This window comes from Entelurus aequoreus, linkage group LG20 (genome assembly GCF_033978785.1).
Source record: "Entelurus aequoreus isolate RoL-2023_Sb linkage group LG20, RoL_Eaeq_v1.1, whole genome shotgun sequence".
NCBI lineage: Eukaryota > Metazoa > Chordata > Actinopteri > Syngnathiformes > Syngnathidae > Entelurus > Entelurus aequoreus.
The window spans coordinates 18,111,592-18,133,881 of NC_084750.1; the positions used below are offsets into that span (position 1 = coordinate 18,111,592).

General features: G+C 37.7%; 1 protein-coding gene across 7 annotated transcripts in view; it reads right to left on the reverse strand.

Annotated features, from left to right (window-relative positions):
* eya3 (EYA transcriptional coactivator and phosphatase 3) overlaps positions 1-21,054 on the reverse strand; it is a 45,899-nt gene extending 24,845 nt beyond the window's left edge. Inside the window, exons 1-9 of one of the 7 annotated variants that reach the window (XM_062029551.1) lie at positions 20,862-21,053; positions 17,841-17,940; positions 11,869-11,918; positions 11,672-11,766; positions 4,489-4,569; positions 2,965-3,013; positions 2,784-2,893; positions 2,435-2,572; positions 2,208-2,293 (exon numbers count right to left, since the gene is read on the reverse strand). In XM_062029551.1, the coding sequence (XP_061885535.1) occupies positions 2,208-2,293; positions 2,435-2,572; positions 2,784-2,893; positions 2,965-3,013; positions 4,489-4,569; positions 11,672-11,766; positions 11,869-11,918; positions 17,841-17,888 (657 nt within the window). In that variant the 5' untranslated portion in view covers positions 17,889-17,940; positions 20,862-21,053. Of the gene's footprint in view, positions 1-2,207; positions 2,294-2,434; positions 2,573-2,783; positions 2,894-2,964; positions 3,014-4,488; positions 4,570-11,671; positions 11,767-11,868; positions 11,919-17,840; positions 17,988-20,321; positions 20,561-20,861 lie in introns of those variants that run through there. The other 6 variants (XM_062029550.1, XM_062029553.1, XM_062029549.1 and 3 more) reach the window with 6 other exon arrangements.
* Positions 21,055-22,290: the final 1,236 nt, after the last annotated feature.

Below are 22,290 nucleotides of genomic sequence, written 5' to 3' on the forward strand. Positions count from 1 at the left end.
ATTACACAATATTTAAGTTAACATAATTTGCGATTACATGGAGTACATATATTTTTTATCTCCCAAAATTGAAATAAATAATACATTTAGCAAGAAAAGTTACAGTACTTTATTGATACATATTATTTCTATCAACAAACTACTGATCAATAAAGTACCACATCTGGCCTCCTGTGGTTTAGACGGTATTTCCACATACTTTGCGGACTCTAAATACAGTTGGATATGGTTTAATGCAGGGGTCCCCAAACTTTTTGACTCGGAGGCCGCATTATATATATATATACTGTATATACGTATATATACAGTATATATATATATATATATGCGTGCGCACACACACGCGCCAAAAAATGTGGACACCTTATTCAATGCATTTTCTTTATTTTCATGACTATTTACATTGTAGATTGTCACTGAATGCATCAAAACTATGAATGAACACATGTGGAGTTATGTACTTAATAAAAAAAGGTGAAATAACTGAAAACATGTTTTATATATTATATTATATATATTAGTGATTCTCATAGCCCAAAAAAAGTCTGCGGGCTATTCAGGCTCCGGTACTCTGGAATGCTTAACAAAAGGTAAAATAACTGAAAACATGCTTTATATTCTAGATTCTTCAAAATAGCCACCCTTTGCTCTGATTACTGCTTTGCACACTCTTGGCATTCTCTCGATGAGTTTAAAGAGGGAGTCACCTGAAATGGTTTTCACTTCACAGGTGTCATAGTTTTGATGCCTTCAGTGACAATCTACAATGTAAATAGACATGAAAATAAAGAAAACGCATTGAGAGTAACTAGCGGTAGAAAATGGATTAGAAAGGACAGATTTTGGACGCTGGCGGGCCGTAGTTTGGGGACCCCTGCGTTAATGGATACAATGAAACACAATTAAGCATACAACGTCTACTGGTGCTTTAAGTTCAAAGCTAGAAATAAAGTTCTTCCAAAGGACTTACAAAAGTTATTTGTGTTCACGTCTGAAGATGAGAACCACAGAAGGCCGTATGATTTTAAACATCCAAGAGTGAGAACAAATTTGAAGCAAATGTGCTCGTCTGTTGCTGGTGTGAAAGCATGGAATTCTCTAGACAAAGACTTAAAAAGTTGCAAGAATATCTTTGAATTTATAAAGAGTTACAAAAAGAGACAACTGGGATTATATCAAACTGCTTTTTGATTTGGATTGGAACGTGTCATTTTGAAAATGCTTAAACGAAAATTAAAAGTATGTTGGAGTTCGGGTGTTGGTGGAGGGAACAGTGATAAAGTCATCTAAATAATTTGTGTTAAAAAGGGGGCAGATCAATATAAGAATTAGGGATGTCCGATAATATCGGCAGGCCGATATTATCGGCAGGCCGATATTATCGGCCGATAAATGCGTTAAAATGTAATATCGGAAATTATCGGTATCGTTTTTTTTATTATCTGTATCGTTTTTTTTTGTGGTTTTTTTTATTAAATCAACATAAAAAACACAAGATACACTTACAATTAGTGCACCAACCCAAAAAACCTCCCTCCCCCCATTTCTTTCTGTTATCAATATTCTGGTTCCTACATTATATATCAATATATATCAATCCAGTCTGCAAGGGATACAGTCCGTAAGCACACATGATTGTGCGTGCTGCTGCTCCACTAATAATACTAACCTTTAACAGTTCATTTTACTCATTTTCATTAATTACTAGTTTCTATGTAACTGTTTTTATATTGTTTTACTTTCTTTTTTATTCAAGAAAATGTTTTTAATTTAGTTATCTTATTTTATATTATTAAAAAGTACCTTATCTTCACCATACATGGTTGTCCAAATTAGGCATGATAATGTGTTAATTCCACGACTGCATATATCGGTTGATATCGGTATCGGTAATTAAAGAGTAGGACAATATCGGATATCGGCAAAAAGCCATTATCGGACATCCCTAATAAGAATAGTATTCTTACATCTGCTCCTTTCTGATCATGGAAATGTATAAGAAACAAAAAAACAATGAAAGTGTCAACTGTACATGGCTTGTATATATGCATTTTCATGAAAGGAATAAAAAGAAATGATGATGAAGTTCAAACAGAAAAACCGAAGTCCAACCAAACAAAAATAAAACAGCACAACACCCGCTATTGGCGTCGTAACCACCTTCTTAACAATGGTCAAAAAAGCGTATAAATAAGTTCACTACTAACCTGGAGGGCCACTGTGGTGGATGCGGTTGTTGCAGCTGGAGCTGAGGGGATGTTGGAGTACACACTGGATGTTGTGAAACTTGAGCCTGCAAGAACACACATTCTCATCAGAGGGCCAGAGAAGACACAGCAACATTGACAGTGATGTCACCATAGGAGGACGCTGGAAAGTCACACTCTCCTACAGAACATTTGCTGTGTGACAGCATTGTCCTGAGCAAGCTTGCCTTGGCTGGGGTATGAGTAGTGCAGCTGACTTGGCTGGCTTGAGGTATATGTGGTGCTGAAGCTGAGAAACCCAGGCTGGCCACCAGAGGGCGCCTCTGGCGGACCTGTCTCTGTTTTTATGCCTGGCCACATAGCACCTACAGACGACAGACAGCAATGAAAGCAGAGATGGAAAGAGGCGGCAAGAGGGTTATTAGAAGGGCTTCGTGTTTTGGAGCAAGAAAACCGAAAAGGAAATCCACTCCACGGGGCGAGAAGCAGAGTGATGTCGCTAAAGCGAAGTGGCGAAGTTGCAACGCTGTGTTTTAGTGGGCGAGGACAAAGATGGGACAAATAAGAAGAACTAACCAAAGGGAGGGAGGCCGTAGGTTTGTCCTGTCTGGGGGAAAGCGGAGTATCCAGTGGACTGGGCCAGCGGAGGGAAGGCCACCTGGCTGGGGTATGCCGTCACCACGGGGCTACATTACAAAAGAGTCCAGCAATGAGCACCAAAGTACATGAAGATTTTTATTTCATACTGCGTACGCACTTGCTTCCTTCATAGACTTGCTGGGTGTATCCAGGCGCTGCCGTTGTGTCTGTAGCAATTAAAAATGGCACGTTAGTTCCACCTGCGTTCTCGAAATAAGCAATAATTTAGGACATGGGTGTCACTCATTTTCACAGAGGGCCGCTTGTAACAGCGAGTGATAAATGAATATTAAGGATTTACCTCACAATTACATATGCATTTGATCATTAAATGTTATTAAGCATATTGCTATGAATGGAAAATGGTGCGACTGAACAGTTGTCACTACACGACGAATCTATGGTTGTTATTTTTATGGTTAATTACTGTAAATTTGTGTTGTCCCGGTACCACCAAAATGTATTTAGATACTTTTCTAAATAAAAGGGACCACATAAAATTGCATTATTGGCTTTATTTTAACAAAAAATCTTAAGGTACATTAAACATATGTTTATTATTGCAAGTTTATCCTTAAATAAAATAGTGAACATACTAGACAACTTGTCTTTTAGTAGCAAGTAAACAAAGACTCCTAATTTAGCTGCTGACGTATGCAGTAACATATTGTGTCATTTATCATTCTATTATTGTCAATATTATGAGGGACAAACTGCAAAAATGGATTATCAATCTACTTGTTAATTTACTGTTAATATCTGCTTATTTTCTGTTTCAACATGTTCTATGTACTCTTCTGTTAAAATGTAATAATCACTTATTCTTCTGTTGTTTGGATATTTTACATTAGTTTTGGATTATACCACAAATTTAGGTAACGATCCGATACCAAGTAGTTACAGGATCATACATTGGTCATATTCAAAGTCCTCATGTGTCCAGGGACGTATTTCCTGAGTTTATAAACATAATATATTTTTTAAAAACAAAAAAAGATTTTGTGATGATAAAAAATATGGATGTTATCTTAGTAGAATCGACTCGATACGCTATTGTACTTGGTATCATTACAGTGGATGTCAGGTGTAGATCCACCAATGGCATTTGGTATGTTTTGTTGTTGTTTTTTTACCGTAAAATGTATTGTAATTTTTACACACTACAATTTCATGGATAACTGGCTTAGATATTTATTTTTAATTTATATAAAATGTTTTTTAATGAATAATATAATATTTGTTGCATTATCTGGAAACACAAAACTAATAGTTCATTATTATTACAACTACTTTCCAAGCTAAATTCACACAAATGTAACTAATGTTCCTTTATTAACATTAACAACATTACTATTACAGATTCATGCAGAAGTACTTTCCAAACTAAATTCATACACATTTAATTATTTAATAAAATACATTTGTTACATTATATGGTACTAAAGATGAAATTATAATTTAATGCAGTACACGTTCTATTTTCTGCCAAAATGGAAATAATTAATACATTTAGTACTTTATTGACACATACAAATTCCAGGCCTTGGCGGGCCATGTAAAACGATGCGGAGGGACCAGGTCTGGCCCCCGGGCTTTGAGTTTGACACCTGTGCTTTAGGATGTCAAGTGCAATTATTCGTACCAGGATGCGCGTACGAGTTCAAGGAGTTGCCGCACGTTTGAGGCGCCGCCACTCTCTCCGCTTCAGACTGTTCCCGATCCCCTGCAATCAAAGACGCAAAAATTCCATAATGAGCAGCTCTCCTCGGTGATTAAAGAGAACCTGCACTTTTTGTGGTGGAATTTTGCCTATCATTCACAATCCCATGTAAGACAAGAACACGTCTTTCTTTTATCATGCATTCTAATTTGTAATATACAACAAGTACGAGGTGGCTAACAATTAATGGTGTAACTTAAAGTTCCCTGACTTGGCCATACTGATGAAGGACAGCGTCATTTTTTTGAAGCGGTGTAGCGTGCAAGGACGGGAGTGGAAGAAGTTTCAAAAGATGGAGCTAACTGTTTTAATGGCATTCAGACTTTACTTCAATCAATAACGGAGCAGGATCTCCTCATCCGTGGCTCGCTAGTGCAACAACAATGTGTCCCGTGAAAAACCGTCCGACCGGAACTCTCTAATAACTAAAGTTCCTTTGGTGAATAATGTCAACTCACTACACCGGTATGTTTTAGTGCTTTCATGGAGAGTTTACTGACAGATATAAGTAAGATCTTTACACTACTTTATATTAGAAATGGCAACAGCGGAGGATGAATGTCCCATAACAAGATAAAGAAAAAGAAGAAGCCCATCGCCTACGGGGTCGTCACGAACTACAAAGGCGGATGCGTGCAAATTTTCAGGACTTATGCAGATCCCAAATACAGATTAGCAGGTACCAGAAGGTAAGAAAAGTTGCTTTTGTATACTATTGCGAAACAAAACGCCAGATTATATGTCTTACCTTATACACACACTATGATAATACAACGGCGTCCAAGGTGTGCGGACGCATATACAATACAGGCCAAAAGTTTGGACGCACCTTCTTCTCATTCAATGCGTTTTCTTTTTTTCATGACTATTTACATTGTAGATTGTCACTGAAGGCATCAAAACTATGAATTAACACATGTGGAGTTATGTACTTAACAAAAAAAGGTGCAATAACTGAAAACATGTTTTATATTATAATATATTATATATATTAGTGATTCCCAGAGCCCAAAAAAAGTCTGCAGGCTATAGAGCGTTTTCTATTCGGGCTCCAGTACTCTGGCATGCCCTCCCGGTACCAGGGTGGACCACTCATCTGTGCATCAGTTGGGGAAGTCTCTGCGCTGCTGACCTGTCTCCACTCAAGATGATCTCCTGCTGGCCCCACTATGGACTGGACTCTCACACTATTATGTTAGATCCACTATGGACTGGACTCTCACAATATTATGCTAGATCCACTCCACTATGGACTGGACTCTCACACTATTATGTTAGATCCACTATGGACTGGACTCTCACACTATTATGTTAGATCCACTATGGACTGTACTCTCACTATTATGTTAGACCCACTATGGACTGGACTCTCACACTATTATGTTAGATCCACTATGGACTGGACTCTCACAATATTATGCTAGATCCACTCCACTATGGACTGGACTCTCACACTATTATGTTAGATCCACTATGGACTGGACTCTCACACTATTATGTTAGATCAGGGGTCACCAACGCGGTGCCCGCGGGCACCAGGTCGCCCGTAAGGACCAGATGAGTCGCCCGCGGGCCTGTTCTTAAAAAAAAAAAAAAAAAAAAAAAAAAAAATGTAAAAAAAAAAAAAAAATTTTTTATTTTTTATTTTTTTTTTTTTAAATTAAATCTACATAGAAAAAACACAAGATACACTTTCAATCAGTGCATAAACCCAAACAACCTCCCCCATGCACACTCATCCACACCCACTCACACAAAAGGGGTTATTTCTTTCTGCTACCAATATTCTGGTTCCCACAACATAGACAACACATCTGCAAGGGACACAGTCCCTGAAGCACACATGATTGTATAGGCTGCTGGTCCACTAACATTCTTATTAATTACTATTTTTTTATGTAATTATTTTTATATTGTTTTACTTTCTTTTTTATCCAAGAAAATGTTTTTTATTTATTTGTCTTATTTTATTTTATTTTAAAAAAAAGGGCCTTATCTTCAACAGACCAGGTTGTCAATGAAATTAGATTTGTTTAAAGGGTTTTTTAAACCAGGCCCAGTCCAGATAATGTCCAAGTCGGACTCAGCAACACACACCTTCATTCATGTACACAGAAAAAAATTAGGGAACACAACAGATTGCATATAATTTATAAACAAAATTACATTTTCAAAATAAGCATTTATGTACAGTCCAGATTATGTCCAGGTCACTCAAATTAGGGAACACAACAACAGATATCATATAATCTATAAACATAATTATACTTTCAAAATAAGCCTTTGAGGACTTCTCATCTTTTCTTTAATGTTTTTTGGCATCATTATCGTTTTCAACCATGTAACTTTCTAAAATTAGAAAATACTGAATAAATGTTTTAAAGAAAGTAATACTAAGTGAATATCTGTTTTTGGCCTTAAAAATAAACATTTTACCGAGTACTATAATTAAAGGCCTACTGAAATGAATTTTTTTTATTTAAACGGGGATAGCAGATCTATTCTATGTGTCATACTTGATCATTTCGCGATATTGCCATATTTTTGCTGAAAGGATTTAGTATAGAACAACGACGATAAAGATTGCAACTTTTGGTATCTGATAAAAAAAAGGCTTGCCCCTACCGGAAGTAGCGTGACGTAGTCAGTTGAACATATACGCAAAGTTCCCTATTGTTTACAATGATGGCCGCATGAAGTGAGAGAGATTCGGACCGAGAAAGCGACAATTTCCCCATTAATTTGAGCGAGGATGAAAGATTTGTGGATGAGTAAAGTGCAAGTGAAGGACTAGTGGGGAGTTGAAGCTATTCAGATAGGGAAGATGCTGTGAGAGCCGGGGGTGACCTGATATTCAGCTGGGAATGACTACAACAGTAAATAAACACAAGACATATATATACTCTATTAGCCACAACACAACCAGGCTTATATTTAATATGCCACAAATTAATCCTGCATAATAACACCTGCGTGTTTGTTATGCTAGCTCCTAGCTCCTCTGCTAGCTCCTAGCTCCATAGAACACGCCAATACAATTCAAACACCTGATCAACACACACAATCACTCAGCCCAAAAGACCGTTCACCTAACCCAAGGTTCATAAAGCTTATATATTTTTAAAAAGTTACGTACGTGACGCGCACGTAGGTACGGTATGTGTTATGCTAGCTCCTCTGCTAGCTCCTAGCTCCATAGAACACGCCAATACAATTCAAACACATGATCAACACACACAATCACTCAGCCCAAAAGACCGTTCACCTAACCCAAGGTTCATAAAGCTTATATATTTTTAAAAAGTTACGTACGTGACGCGCACGTAGGTACGGTATGTGTTATGCTAGCTCCTCTGCTAGCTCCTAGCTCCATAGAACACGCCAATACAATTCAAACACATGATCAACACACACAATCACTCAGCCCAAAAGACCGTTCGCCTAACCCAAGGTTCATAAAGCTTATATATTTTAAAAAAGTTACGTACATACGCAAAAAAAAGCCAAAGCTGCATACTCACAGTAGCACGTCTGCGTCTTTGTCATCCAAATCAAAGTAATCCTGGTAAGAGTCTGTGTTGTCCCAGTTCTCTACAGGCGTCTGTGTATCCAAATCAAAAGTCCTCCTGGTTAGAGTCTCTGTTATCCGAGTTCTTCCATCTTGACTGCATCTTTCGGGAATGTAAACAAAGAAGCGCCGGCTGTGTACTGTTGTGGCTGACTACGTTCGAAAAATACGTCCATTTCGCACCGACAACTTTCTTCTTTGCTTGCTTGGCTTCCTTCTCCATAATGCAATGAACATGATTGAAACAGATTCACGAACACAGATGTCCAGAATACTGTGGAATTATGAAATGAAAACAGAGCTTTTTCTTATCGGCTTCAATGTGGAAGGCATACCCGTGTTCGCCGGGCTACGTCACGCGCATACGTCATCCTCAGAGGCGTTTCGAACCGGAAGTTTAGCGGCAAATTTAAAATGTCACTTTATAAGTTAACCCGGCCGTATTGGCATGTGTTATAATGTTAAGATTTCATCATTGATATATAAACTATCAGACTGCGTGGTCGGTAGTAGTGGCTTTCAGTAGGCCTTTAAATTGACTAAATCATGATTGTCAATGAACTCTCCTAAAATAACAGAAACCACATTAAGCTTCATAAACAAACCAATCCTTAAACACATTTTTTCAACTTCCACCCAAAACAAAGACACAATATGACAATACCAAAACAAATGCAGGGTGGATTCAGGCTCCTGACAACAAAATCGGCAATCATCTGACTCTGTCATATTCCATAATTTTAACATTTTCCCTGTGGGTAAGAAGTTATAAATAATTTTAATTTGAAAATAACGATTTTGCACATCGATAGTGGTTTTATAGATTAGTTTGAATATGGCATCCCATGGCAACGGGCAGTCAAAAAAGTCCTCCCATTTTCCATTTGTGTTGTATGAGGCAGCCTTCAAAGATTTCTTTATTAAATAAAAATTATATCTTTTTCTATTTATTTTAGTTCCTTTTTGCCAACTAGAATTTCTTATTAGAGGTTTACAAACTAATAATTTAGTAGTTCCATAATTATTTATTTGTTTCCATCTTTTCCCAATTACTCCAGTTAGTTGATAAAATGAAAAGCTTGAGCAAGCATCACCATACATAGCTCTAAATTCATCATACTTCATAATTTTACCATTCTCATTGATAATATCATTGACAAAAATGATTCCTCTTTCAAACATATTTTTCCAAAAGAAAGGCTTTCCATCTATTACAATATTAGAGTTCATCCATATTAACTGCTGCAAAATATTGTCTCTTTTTTCTGGCACATAAAATTGAAAACACCACTATGAGTGGATTGTTTCCTTTATGAACCCTGCCATGTTTCCCAGCAGACTCTCTGGGAGGGGATCACTTGTAAAAAAGGATACAATTTCTTTTGATACAGTACATGTTTTTTGTCCAACAGGACATTTGTGTACCACTCAATGTTTAAATACATCTTTGGAACAATTGATGCTTTTAAAGACAGACACATAGCTTCAAGGTTGAGAAGTTTCAGGCCCCCATATTCACACTCTTTGTACAAAACCTTTCTTTTAATCTTTTCTGGTTTGCCGTTCCAGACAAAATCGAAGACCCTCCGCTCATAAATCTTGAAAAAGTTTTGTGATGGAGCTGGTAATGACAAAAACAAATAAATAAATTGAGGAATAATTAACGAGTTGGCAATAGACATTTTACCATACAAGGTTAGGGATTTCCCTTTCCATAATTGCATAATTTTGTCCAGCTTTCTTAGTCGATTATCATAATTTACTGAGCCTAGATCTTCCAGATTTTCTGGGACAACAACACCAAGTATGTTAACTGGTCCATCTGTCCACAAAACAGGCACTTTGCATTCCATTCGAAAGGACGTTCCCTTTAGATTTCCGATCCTTAACATTTTACATTTATCATAATTAAGCTTAAGGCCAGATTGCTGTGAAAATATGTCCAAAAGATTAAGAAGGTTCCGCAAACAATGAGGAAAAATCTTATCTTTGTGAATCAGCCTTTTCTGACATGAACTTCATCAAGAACAAACACAGAACACGCCTCACTGATGCACATCTGCAAGACTCACTCAGAGTTGCAGTGTCAAGTTACACACCAGAGTACAACACACTAGTTAACAGCATGCAATGCCAGGCTTCCCACTAACTGACAAAGAAACAGATAACAGATTTGGTGTCCAGTTCAAAGTGTGACATGATTTAAAAATTTGAGAGTTTACTTTTGTATTTTACATGAGTTATTATTTGTACAAACATGGTGCAAAGTAATTCATGATTTGTTAAAAAATGTTAGTGGCTAGCTAGTTAAAATGGGATATTGTGATTTCACAAGACTGTCTTAGAAGTGATCATTTGAAAATGTTCAATTTGAAAAATGTGCATTTAGAGAAAATATAAAAATAAAGTGTTGCATATTGATATTTATCTGTTTCTATATATATTTATTGTGAGAAATCATTAAGATGATCAGTGTTTCCACAAGGATAAATATAATTAATTATTAATAATAACAGAGTTAAAGGTAAATTGAGCAAATTGGCTACTTCTGGCAATTTATTTAAGTGTGTATCAAACTGGTAGCCCTTCGCATTAATCAGTACCCAAGAAGTAGCCCTTGGTTTCAAAAAGGTTGGTGACCCCTGTGTTAGATCCACTATGGACTGGACTCTCACTATTATGTTAGATCCACTATGGACTGGACTCTCACACTATTATGTTAGATCCACTATGGACTGGACTCTCACAATATTATGTTAGATCCACTATGGACTGGACTCTCACACTATTATGTTAGATCCACTACGGACTGGACTCTCACAATATTATGTTAGATTTACTATGGACTGGACTCTCACACTATTATGCTAGATCCACTCGACGTCCATTGCACCTGTCGCCCAGGGAGGGGGTCCCCACATCTGCGGTCCCCTCCAAGGTTTCTCATTGTCATCCCATTGGGTTGAGTTTTTTCTTGCCCTGATGTGGGATATGAGCCGAGGATGTCGTTGTGGCTTGTGCAGCCCTTTGAGACACTCGTGATTTAGGGCTATATAAGTAAACTTTGATTGATATTCTAGTTTCTTCAAATTAGTTTTGCACACTCTTGGTATTCTCTCATTGAGCTTCAAGCACACCTGTGAAGTGAAAACCATTTCAGGTGACTACCTCTTCAAGTTGTTGTTGAAGGGAATAATGAACGTTGAGATGCTTCTGTGAAATTAATGCACTGCCGCTGTATGCTTAAAATGACCAAAACATGTAAATATTACACTTTATTATGGATCTGCCTGTTACTACATTACATATATACTTACAACATGTATATAAAATGCAGATGGAGGTTTTAGGATGTTTTTAAGAGCGCTTTATATGCAGGATTGAGTGAATTCTATTACCCCTATTGTTAGCTGACTTTTGCTAACGTTTATTTATGAGTTAGAATGCAAAAAACCCAATAAAAAAACATACCGTAAAATCCCACAAAAAGTGCAGTTCCCCTTTAAGTCTCAGTTTTCTCCAAATTTTTTAACTCACCTGTGTCAAGTTGGGAGATGGACAGGGTGGAGTAAGAGCTAGCCTGCTCGGATGGAGCTAACACAGCACTCGGACTTCTATCATTCCTCAAATGACTGCAATGTGGAGAAACTTGGTTTTAGCCATTGTGTTATGTTTTGACCGAGCAACAATTATTTCATACGACAATGTTAAAATTAGAATTAGTAATGACAAACCTTTGGTCTTTTTCCAGTCCACGGTCTAATTCAAGCTTTGCTTTCTTTGCCTGAGCAAAAACAAATAATGTAAAAAAGGAGAATAACAGCATACGAAAAACTAAGTGACCAGGTTAGGTTACACCCGCTTAAATAAGTACCCAGTCTTTCTGAATGTAGGTAAACATTTTGTCATCGACAACTAGATGAAGCAATTCCTGAAGGAATGGCGTGTGAATGCGCCAATGCTGAAGTTGAACTGAAATGCCTTGAAAAATGTCCCATTCATTTCAATGGGAATTTCATGAACATTTTAGAATTTCGGGAAAAGCGGGAATTTTTTGGAAAATGCGAAATAAATTGAATGTTCTTAATGGTTGGTGTTGGAATTTTTCAAATCGGTCGAGAAATGTTGAAGTCGTAACATTTTTAATTGAAAAATGGAATTGTGGAATTTTTGGAATTTTGGGAAAACCGGAAATGTTTCCAGTTTAAAAAACAACTTACTTTTTTGTCCTGACTAGGGAGGAATGTTTTGACAGCGGAACGGTTGAAGTGGGTTAAAAAATGTGGAAGGGGTAGTCGACAGTAAAAAAAGAGTGAAAAAGGGGTTAGAAAAAAACAGGAATTCCTGGAAATTTTTGGAACTTGGAAAATTTTTAGTTTGAATGTCTAGGATGAGTGGAATATGTTAAATGGTGGAATTGTTTGAATCGGTTGAAAAATGTGGAAATGGTGGAAGGTTGAAAAATGGCCATTCTTCCTGCACAAAATAAATATTATAAAGTGTTTGGATGTATTCATTTATGTAAAATTTTCATTAAATGTAATATTGCCTGACAAAATGTGATCCAACGTAATATTTTGATATTTACACATCGCATATTTTACTAGAATACCCTTATGAGCATTACATATATCTAAATCAAGTACCTACTGTACTGTTTACTTGTTGAAATACCCTTTTTAGAGCTTTGCTGCTGCCAAAAATTGATTTCAAGTAATGTTTTGATACTGACACATCTTATCTCTGCATATTTTATTAGAATACCATTACCGGCATTAACATATATCAAAATCCAGTACCTACTGTACCGTTTACTTGTTGAAATACCCTTCAAATCAATTTTTGGCAGCAGCAAAGTGGTCGTTTGGGGAGATATTAGCTCTAAGGTCGGTAGGTTGTGAGTTCAAACACCGGCCGAGTCATACCAAAGACTATAACAATGGGAGCCATTACCTCCCTGCTTGGCACTCAGCATCAAGGGTTGGAATTGGGGGTTAAATCACCAAAATGATTCCCGGGCGCGGCCACCGCTTCTGCCCACTGCTCCCCTCACTTCCAAGGGGGTGATCAAGGGTGATGGGTCAAATGCAGAGAATCATTTCGCCACACCTAGTGTGTGTGTGACAATCACTGGCACTTTTAACTTTAACTTAAATATGGTATTACGGAATTCCTGGAATTTTGGGAAAACCGGGAATTTTTCCAGTTCAAAGAACAACTTGGTTTTTTGTCCTGAATAAGAGGAATGTTTTGACAGTGGAACGGTTGAAGTGGGTTAAAAAATGTGGAAGTAGTCGACAGAAAAAAGGGTGAAAAAAAGGGTTAGAAAAAACAGGAATTCCTGGAAGTTTTTTGAACTTGGAAAAATGTTAGTTTGAATGTCCAGGATGAGTGGAATATGTTGAAGGTGGAATGGTTTGAATCGGTTGAAAAATGTGGAAATGGTGGAAGGTTTAAAAATGGCCAATTCATTTTGAATGGGAAAAATGTCCCGGAAAACCTGGAATTCTGGAAAATCTGGGAATTTTTTTGAATTTGTCAAGGTAAAGCCCGCGATTCCTGAATAGGCTGAACAGTTTGAAGTTTAAACTATTCTACAAACATGGGGTCTGGTTCAAATATAGAGCTGAGGGTCTTTAATTTGACCTGCTGCTGTACTCTGTCTCAAAGTGTTAACATGTGCTCAATGTTTCCTTACCATTATTGCTATGTTGTCTATTACCATTATTGCTATATTCATTATTCCTACATTGTTGATACAAATGATTGTTACAGTGTAATAATTATTGTTACCTGTGGTAAAGCCACTATGATACAACATTTGTATTATAATCCTTGAACAAAGTAAGAGTGAAACTCATGAGAATAATCACTGAATGGAGAACTGGGGGTGGGATTAAATAAGTTATCTTCTTCCCACTCCCTTTCAGGCAAAACTGGACAATCATGCATTATATTGCAGTATATTAATTCATATTATTATGTGTTGTCAACTTTGTACTTTTTTATGTCATTGCCTGAAATAAATAAATAAATAAAATGAAGTTGGAACGGCTTAAATCGGATGAAAAATGTGGAAGGGAGAGCGCATGTAGAAAACCTTTGGAGCATTCACACAATTGATGCCTTTCATTGTATTTATATTTGGTCCAGCGACAGACCAGCAGCTAAATATGTGTCTTCCTACACAGTGTGAAGCCGCACCACTAAGCTAATAACAATCCCTTTCATTGCGGCAAATAAAATGCATTTCCTAGTATCTTAAGTGTCATTATTAAGTAGCATTATCACTGGACGATGAGGCGGAACATGTTACACACCGACAGCAGGCCAGGAGCTGGCATGCTAATCGCTAAGCTAGCTTGCAAAAACACTAAGAAATAAGTGCTTAGATGGAACCGTGTTGCAGTAGAAAGTAGAGGTGGGGGAAATAATTGATTTGGACATGGGTGATTGGAAAATCGTTTCGTAAACGTCAATTATTTACAAAAACGATAGAGGGTTGGAGTCTCTCGTCGGTCCGATGAATGAGCAGACGGGCAGGTTTTTTTTTACTTCTGGCATAGAGCCTCATGTGGGAGCGCGGACATGCAAAAAAATACGAGTAATCGGCCACTTGATGAACCGTCACTCGGAAAATATCCTGGATGTGAAACCAAAAAGTCGGCAAGGACAAACATCAATTTGTGAGGTATTTATATTGTTAAAAGTTAAATTGTTTTTTTTCCCACTGACCCTGGCTTCTCCGGGTCAAAACTCCGTTTGCTTGTTTGTTTTTTTATCGACTATGACTTTGTCGGTGTTTTGTTTTGTTTATATTTGCCGGTGATGTGCCAAAATGTGATTGCCTGCCAAAAATTGATTTCCTTCCTTCGCTAAACCTGCATTGCTTGGCTTGGTCTGTCCAGAGCGGATTACTAGGTGTGAGACAAACACTTTATCTTTGTGGTTATTGTAACGCTACGTGTTTGGCATTATTTAAGCCTTTATCGTGTCCGTAAAATGACAAGTTTGTCTTTTCTGTGGCATTAATGAGATTTAAAGGACTGTTATTAGTCCCATGTTGATGTGGTAAAACCTCTTTCTTGTTTGGAAGATACATACAATTGTAACTGTTATTTCTTCCTGCACATAATAAATATTTATATAGTGTTTGGATGTATTCATTTATGTAACATTTTCATTAAAAGGTACTATTGCCTGACAATGTGATTCAACGTAATATTTTGATATTTACACATCGCATATTTTACTAGAATACCCTTATGAGCATTACATATATCTAAATCAAGCACCTACTGTACTGCGTACTTGTTGAAATACCCTTTTTAGAGCTAAGATCTACCCAAACGACCACTTTGCTGCTGCCAAAAATGTATTATAAGTAATAGTTTGATACTGACACATCTTATCTCTGTATATTTTACTAGAATACCATTACAGGCATTAACATATACCAAAATCAAGTACCTACTGTGCCGTTTACTTGTTGAAATACCCTTCAAATACATTTTTGGTAGCAGCAGAGTGGTCATTTGGGTAGATATTAGCTCTAAGATCGGTAGGTTGTGAGTTCAAATCATACAAAGACTATAAAAATGGGAACCATTACCTCCCTGCTTGGCACTCAGAATCGATGGTTGGAATTGGGGGTTAAATCAGCAAAAATGATTCCCAGGCGCGGCCACCGCTGCTGCCCACTGCTCCCATCACCTCCCAGGGGGTGATCAAGGGTGATGGGTCAAATGCAGAGAATAATTTCGCCACACCTAGTGTGTGTGTGTGACAATCATTGGTACTTTAAATTAACTTAAAAAGGGTATTTTGACAAACAAACAGTACAGTAGATAGTTGATTTTGTTATATGTAATGCCCATAAGGGCATTTGAGATGTGTCAGCAGCCAGAGAACTTTGAATTTGGGGCGGCAGCGGTGAAAGTTTAGATCCATGAAGGAAAGAAGAAAGTGAATGAGTGTTTATAACTGAACACATTTACATATGCATAAACATTTTTCTTTTGTATAATTTTTTTTAATGAATTAAATAACGTTTATGACAACCTTTTTCCAAAACACAATATAGAATGTGAGATATAACAGGATTAGGGCTGCAACTAACGATTAATTTCATAATCGATTAATCTGTCGATTATTGCTTCGATTAATAATCGGATAAAAGAGACAAACTACATTTCTATCCTTTCCAGTATTTTATTGAAAAAATCCAGCATACTGGCACCATGTTCTGGACATTGGGGGTGCAGCATACACCAATAATAACACAGAAATTTAACTCATCAGAACTGAATCAGATATTGTACACGTTTCTGTTGTGAATAATAAAGGATTCATTTTAGGCTGCCTCTGAATAATAGCATGAAATATTCCAGCACCTTCATAACGTTTAGTTATACTAAAGCGTCACTCAAATCTAAATATATTTATATAGCTTTATCGGCCCGGCTACATTGATCCATTATGAAACCAACCTGAGATATTTCTGTCCGTTACGTTTATTTCCAAATTGGTAACCGTGCGTTTTCTCTCTCAAAACGGAGTCAAATGTGCCGGAGAAACACTATTATCAGCCCCGCGTTGCAACAAAGGCATAACGTTAAAGTTACTTACAAAAAAGCTGAAATCATGAATGCTTGTTGCCACTATGGACTTAAAAAGTTACGTACTGTGAGTTCCTCCCTATATCCGTGGCTCCAACCATGTTTCTTCTTCAGGTGCTCCTGAAAAAATGTTGTACTTCCGTGCCATTTTGCAGGAAACGGTCTTCTTTGAAGTCTTTAAAGTGAAGTGTTCCCACACTTTTGACGACTTAGGTCGTACACTTTTCTCCATTGAAGCAATAACCTCAAGATGTTTCCCCGCTAAACTATCGGTAGTGTTTTCCTGCGACATTTTTCGAATTTTTCCAGCAAAGGAGACGCCGTCGTCACGTGAGCTGCACATGACACATCATTTGCTAGTTTACGCCACCTCATGAGACGTACGCTGTTTTGTACTGTTTTTGTACTTATTTTGATTATTGTTTCTCAGCTGTTTGTAAATGCTGCAGTTTATAAATAAAGGTTTATAAAACAAAAAAAAACAACCCCCCCAAAAAAAAAAAATAATAATATTTTTAAAAAAGCCTCCGCGCATGCGCATAGCATAGTTCCAACGAATCGATGACTAAATTAATCGCCAACTATTTTGGTAATCGATTTTCATCGATTTAATCGATTAGTTGTTGCAGCCCTAAACAGGATAATGCATACATTTATCATTTGTTTACAAAACGGTTACAAAAAAGTGGGACCCCAAAAATGTACTGTGGGACCCCATTTTTATGACTTGATGGGGTCCCTGGGACCCAATTTTCAAGTAACCAACACTGATGGGTATATCTCTGATCTAAACATCCCTATTCTTTTGCCAGAGTTACACATTTTGGGAAAACAACAAAATGTCCAATGCAGGATGCTCATGTGACCTGAGATTATTGTTAGTCTTTAAATGTAACACATAACAAAAAACATGGAATAGATATAACAATAAATTATTTGTAGTATTCATTGGAAAGAAAAAAAGAAAAGTGCTGTTTGGCATTTCTGTGCAGGAGCTTTTTGAGCAATGATGGGAAATATTGAGAGAAACCTGCTCAATTTGGAATCATTAGCCATTAATGTAAAATCCCTCTTGCGGGCACACTTACCGGCAGCTCCTGCGAGTCATCCATCTCTGCGGCGGAGCGACCCGACATGACGGCACGCTGTCACAGCCTACTCTCTGGACCTGGGGAGTCTGTCCGGACCCTTCTTCGCACGGTCCCAAGGGCCACAGCGGAGAAATGAAAAGCGGACTGTGAAGCGATGCCTTATGTAGTTTCTCAATGCAAGGCTCTCCCCTCCTCACATAAACACACATGGACGCATCCCTCCCCTGCTGCCACGGAGGGGGCGGGGGGTTTAAAGGAAGTGGGGCGTCCTGGTCACATCTCCTGCACGAGACCTACAGGTGGAGGCAGGTGTGACTGACGTCCCCCCCCACCGCCCGCCGGCCCACCACTTAACGTGCTTAGCGTGGGATTAGGGAAGCGTGCCGCCTTACATGTGACCCAACTCGCAGCGAAAGAAAACATTCTCGCTCAGGTGCAAGCTGCCGATTCAAAAGATGCCGCGAGGGATAAGATCACGATGTGGACAGAGACGGCGAAAATAGGTCAGATGGCAAATTCAACACCGCGCCGACGCGTGAGGCAAACAACACGGCACGTTCTGAGGCAAAAGTGTGCCACCGGAGTGGCTGGGACCAATGGGAAGCATATGTCATCTTATACAATATTTATGTACAGTAAGTGAACTCATAACACCTGGAGGGAAACAAGGTCACCGAAAAGATTGACACACTTTTGAAATGTTCATTAGCAGCCACTAACCAAAAAGCATATTATTTTGGTTTATACTCCATTAATGCAGTCAAGATCTATAGGGAGCATCGGTATGAAAAATGTGTACCGTATTTTTCGGATTAAAAGTCGCAGTTTTTTTCATAGTTTGGCCGGGGGTGCGATTTATACTCTGGAGCGACTTATGTGTGAAATTATTAACACATTACCGTAAAATATCAAATAATATTGTTTATCTCATTCACGTAAGAGACTAGGCGTATATCAGCAATCGTCACACACACACGTCAACCAATAAAAATTTGGCGGGGGCGGGTCATGGCAGAAGTGCATTGTGGAAAAAAAAGATGCTACCCGCTACTACTTCCGTACCGGGAGAATACGCCATGCAACTTTTCTGGATGTCATTGGATGGATGGACAAAGCATGGGCTTCAGTGACAACCGAAACCATCCTGTCCGGATTCAGAAAGGCTGGAATTAGGGCTGTGAATCTTCGGGTGTCCCACGATTCGATTCAATATCGATTCTTGGGGTCACGATTCGATTCAAAATCGATTTTTTTTTTTCAATTCAACACGATTCTCTATTCAAAAACCATTTGTTCCCGATTCAAAAGGATTCTCTATTCCTTCAATACATAGGATTTCAGCAGGATCTACCCCAGTCTGCTGACATGCAAGCAGAGCAGTAGATTTTTGTAAAAAGCTTTTGTAATTGTAAAGGACAATGTTTTATCAACTGATTGCAATAATGTAAATTTGTTTTAACTATTATATGAACCAAAAATATGACTTATTTTATCTTTGTGAAAATATTGGACACAGTGTGTTGTCAAGCTTATGAGATGCGATGCAAGTGTAAGCCACTGTGACACTATTGTTCCATTTTAATTTTTTTTATAAATGTCTAATGATAATGTCAATGAGGGATGTTTAATCACTGCTATGTTGAAATTGTAACTAATATTGATACTGTTGTTGATAATATTCATTTTTGTTTCACTACTTTTGGATTGTTCTGTGTCGTGTTTGTGTCTCCTCTCAATTGCTCTGTTTATTGCAGTTCTGAGTGTTGCTGGGTCGGGTGTGGTTTTGGAATTGGATTGCATTGTTATGGTATTGCTGTGTATTGTTGTGTTGGCTTGATTAATTAAAAAAATTAAAAAATAATAATAAATAAATAAAAATCGATTTTTTAAAAATGAGCATCGATTCTGATTCGCACAACGTGAGAATCACGATTCGAATTCGAATCGATTATTTCCCACACCCCTTGCTGGAATAATTGGGACTGCAACTGACGATGACTCTGACGTAAGCGACGTACCGATAGAGGAGGAAGCGGCGCATTGTCTACCTTTGGAGTTGGCAGAGTTGTTTAGAAGCGACACCGAGGAAGATTTCATGGGATTTAGCGATTAGGAGTGACAGATTGTTTGGTAAACGTATAGCATGTTCTATATGTTATAGTTATTTGAATGACTCTTACCATAATATGTTACGTTAACATACCAGGCACGTTCTCAGTTGGTTATTTATGCCTCATATAACGTACAAGTATATTAAAAAAAGGCCATATCGCCCAGCACTACCTGCAATTTTGGAGGCCACTGCAAACTGCACCTTTAGCTGGACACAACTAATGCCAAGTGTGAACACACCTTGAAGTATTAACTTGGTTCTGCAGGAACCATACCACCAAAGTGTGTAACTCTACCATATGCTAGTTTTGACTTTTATTTTATTAATGCCATGAGTAGGTAAATGTTAATCTAGGCTATGCCTACCGTGTTATTTTGCCATGTTGCATTCCAAGAGACCTCCAGCCGACCACCGTTAGACTAGCAGGCACCAGCAAATAACCCCGGCCGAAATGAGCACTATGAAGGTGACGCTTGAGTACGGCTATTTCCTGAAAACGGGTAGCGTTCTTGGCGTTGACTTAACAGTAAAAACCGACATGTTGAACGTATTTGCCGTGACTAAACATCTTCTTTTGTCATCAGTCTGCAACGCAAACGATGAAAGCGCGTCGTGCTATGCGCAACTGCGACGACGTTAGCTTAAATGTCAACAACACCCTCGGAAAAGTTCAACTAGCAGGCATTCGCTTGACATTTCCCACTAATCACACTTTAAAGTATATTAATTAATGAGTAATGGCGCATTGTAGGCGATTAATTTGGCGTAAAAGTTGTGTGTTCCAGACATTAGCCGGGACCGGCCGCCATAGCAGCGTGCGAGAAAAATGCTAAGCTAATTGCAAAAAAACCAAAACAACAATCAAAACGCATTTGTGACGTACTATAATAGCAAACCCGTCTTACCATTGAGGGAGTGAAGTCACAACGCTTACAATTTAAGCGTGGCCGATTGAATCCAATGTGTAAAAGCTTTGTCTGGTTGATAGGGAGCACTATTTTGGCATGTGTAAAAAGCTTTGGTCTGGTTGATAGGGAGCACTATTTTGCAGGAAGTTTTCGTTGCTGGGCCCGCCGCGCATGCGCGCAAGCTTTCCTGTGTCCCTCGCCAAGTGAGTGTGTTTGTTTAGTGCAGTGTTTTTCAACCACTGTGCCGCGGCACACTAGTGTGCGGTGAGATACAGTCTGGTGTGTTTCACCTATTTGGGTTAAAAAATTTTTTTTGCAAACCAGTAATTATAGTCTGCAATTTACCATGAATCATTGGCGTTGTTAGGCCTTTTTTTTAGGGGGGCTAAATAATTTGGTGTTAAAAAGAAAAAAAAGTTTTTAATTTTTAATTTTTTTTACAAATACATGCCGACATATTCATTATAAAGTGGCCCGAATATGAGTTTAAATAAATAATCATATAACCTGTCATTATTCACTCAGTTTCCCCTCACTTCATAGTGTAAGGTAGAGAGCCCCTTTAGTGCGTCGGTATCCAATCCATTCCACTTGTTTATATAGAAAATGCCCACATCACTCAAATACCAGTCCGCATTTTCTATGCGACCTTGCTTGCGGTCCTGCAGGTGTACGAAGCACATTAGCACACAGCACTGCAGAACAATAACCTTGTGTCTGCAATTGTAAATAATTTAGTTTTTAAGTTTTGTGTTTCTTGTAGAATCTATATAAAGTAATATACATTAGCCTATTGTTAAAATAATGAAAAAAACATCATTAAATATATTTGTTTTATTGTATTGTTACATTAATAGCTGTTGTATTATTATAGGATGGCTTGTTAAACATTTCATAGGATTTTCAGAGGGTGGAAAAACCAAGACATTTATTATAAAATGTAAAATTAATAAATACATAAAAAGAAAAAGAAAAAAAATGGTTAAAAGCCATCGTCCCTGGGAGCATTTTATTGTTTGCATTATTTGTTTCAGCATTGCACTTTGAAGATGGTCCCTTAGCTCTTTGACAGCTTTGGCTCTTTTTCAGATCAGCAGACAAGACTAAGTCTTTCTTATTTACAGTATACATAAACCTTTCTCATTTCTATTCAGACTTCCATATATATTTAATTTCCTTAACGGCTTGCCATAATATATATATATATATAAATATATTATATACAAGCCAAATTATCCCGATCCAGATATTAATTTAATTTAAGTAATATTTCCAGGGCTTGAATTTACAACCATTTTAGTCACATATGTGCCCAAAATGTAATCTGTGCAACTTCAAAATATTTGTGAACAAACAATTATTGTATTGTGAGCTAAAGTGGTGGCATTAGCCTCTATGTTGTGAATGAATAACATAGAGGCTAATG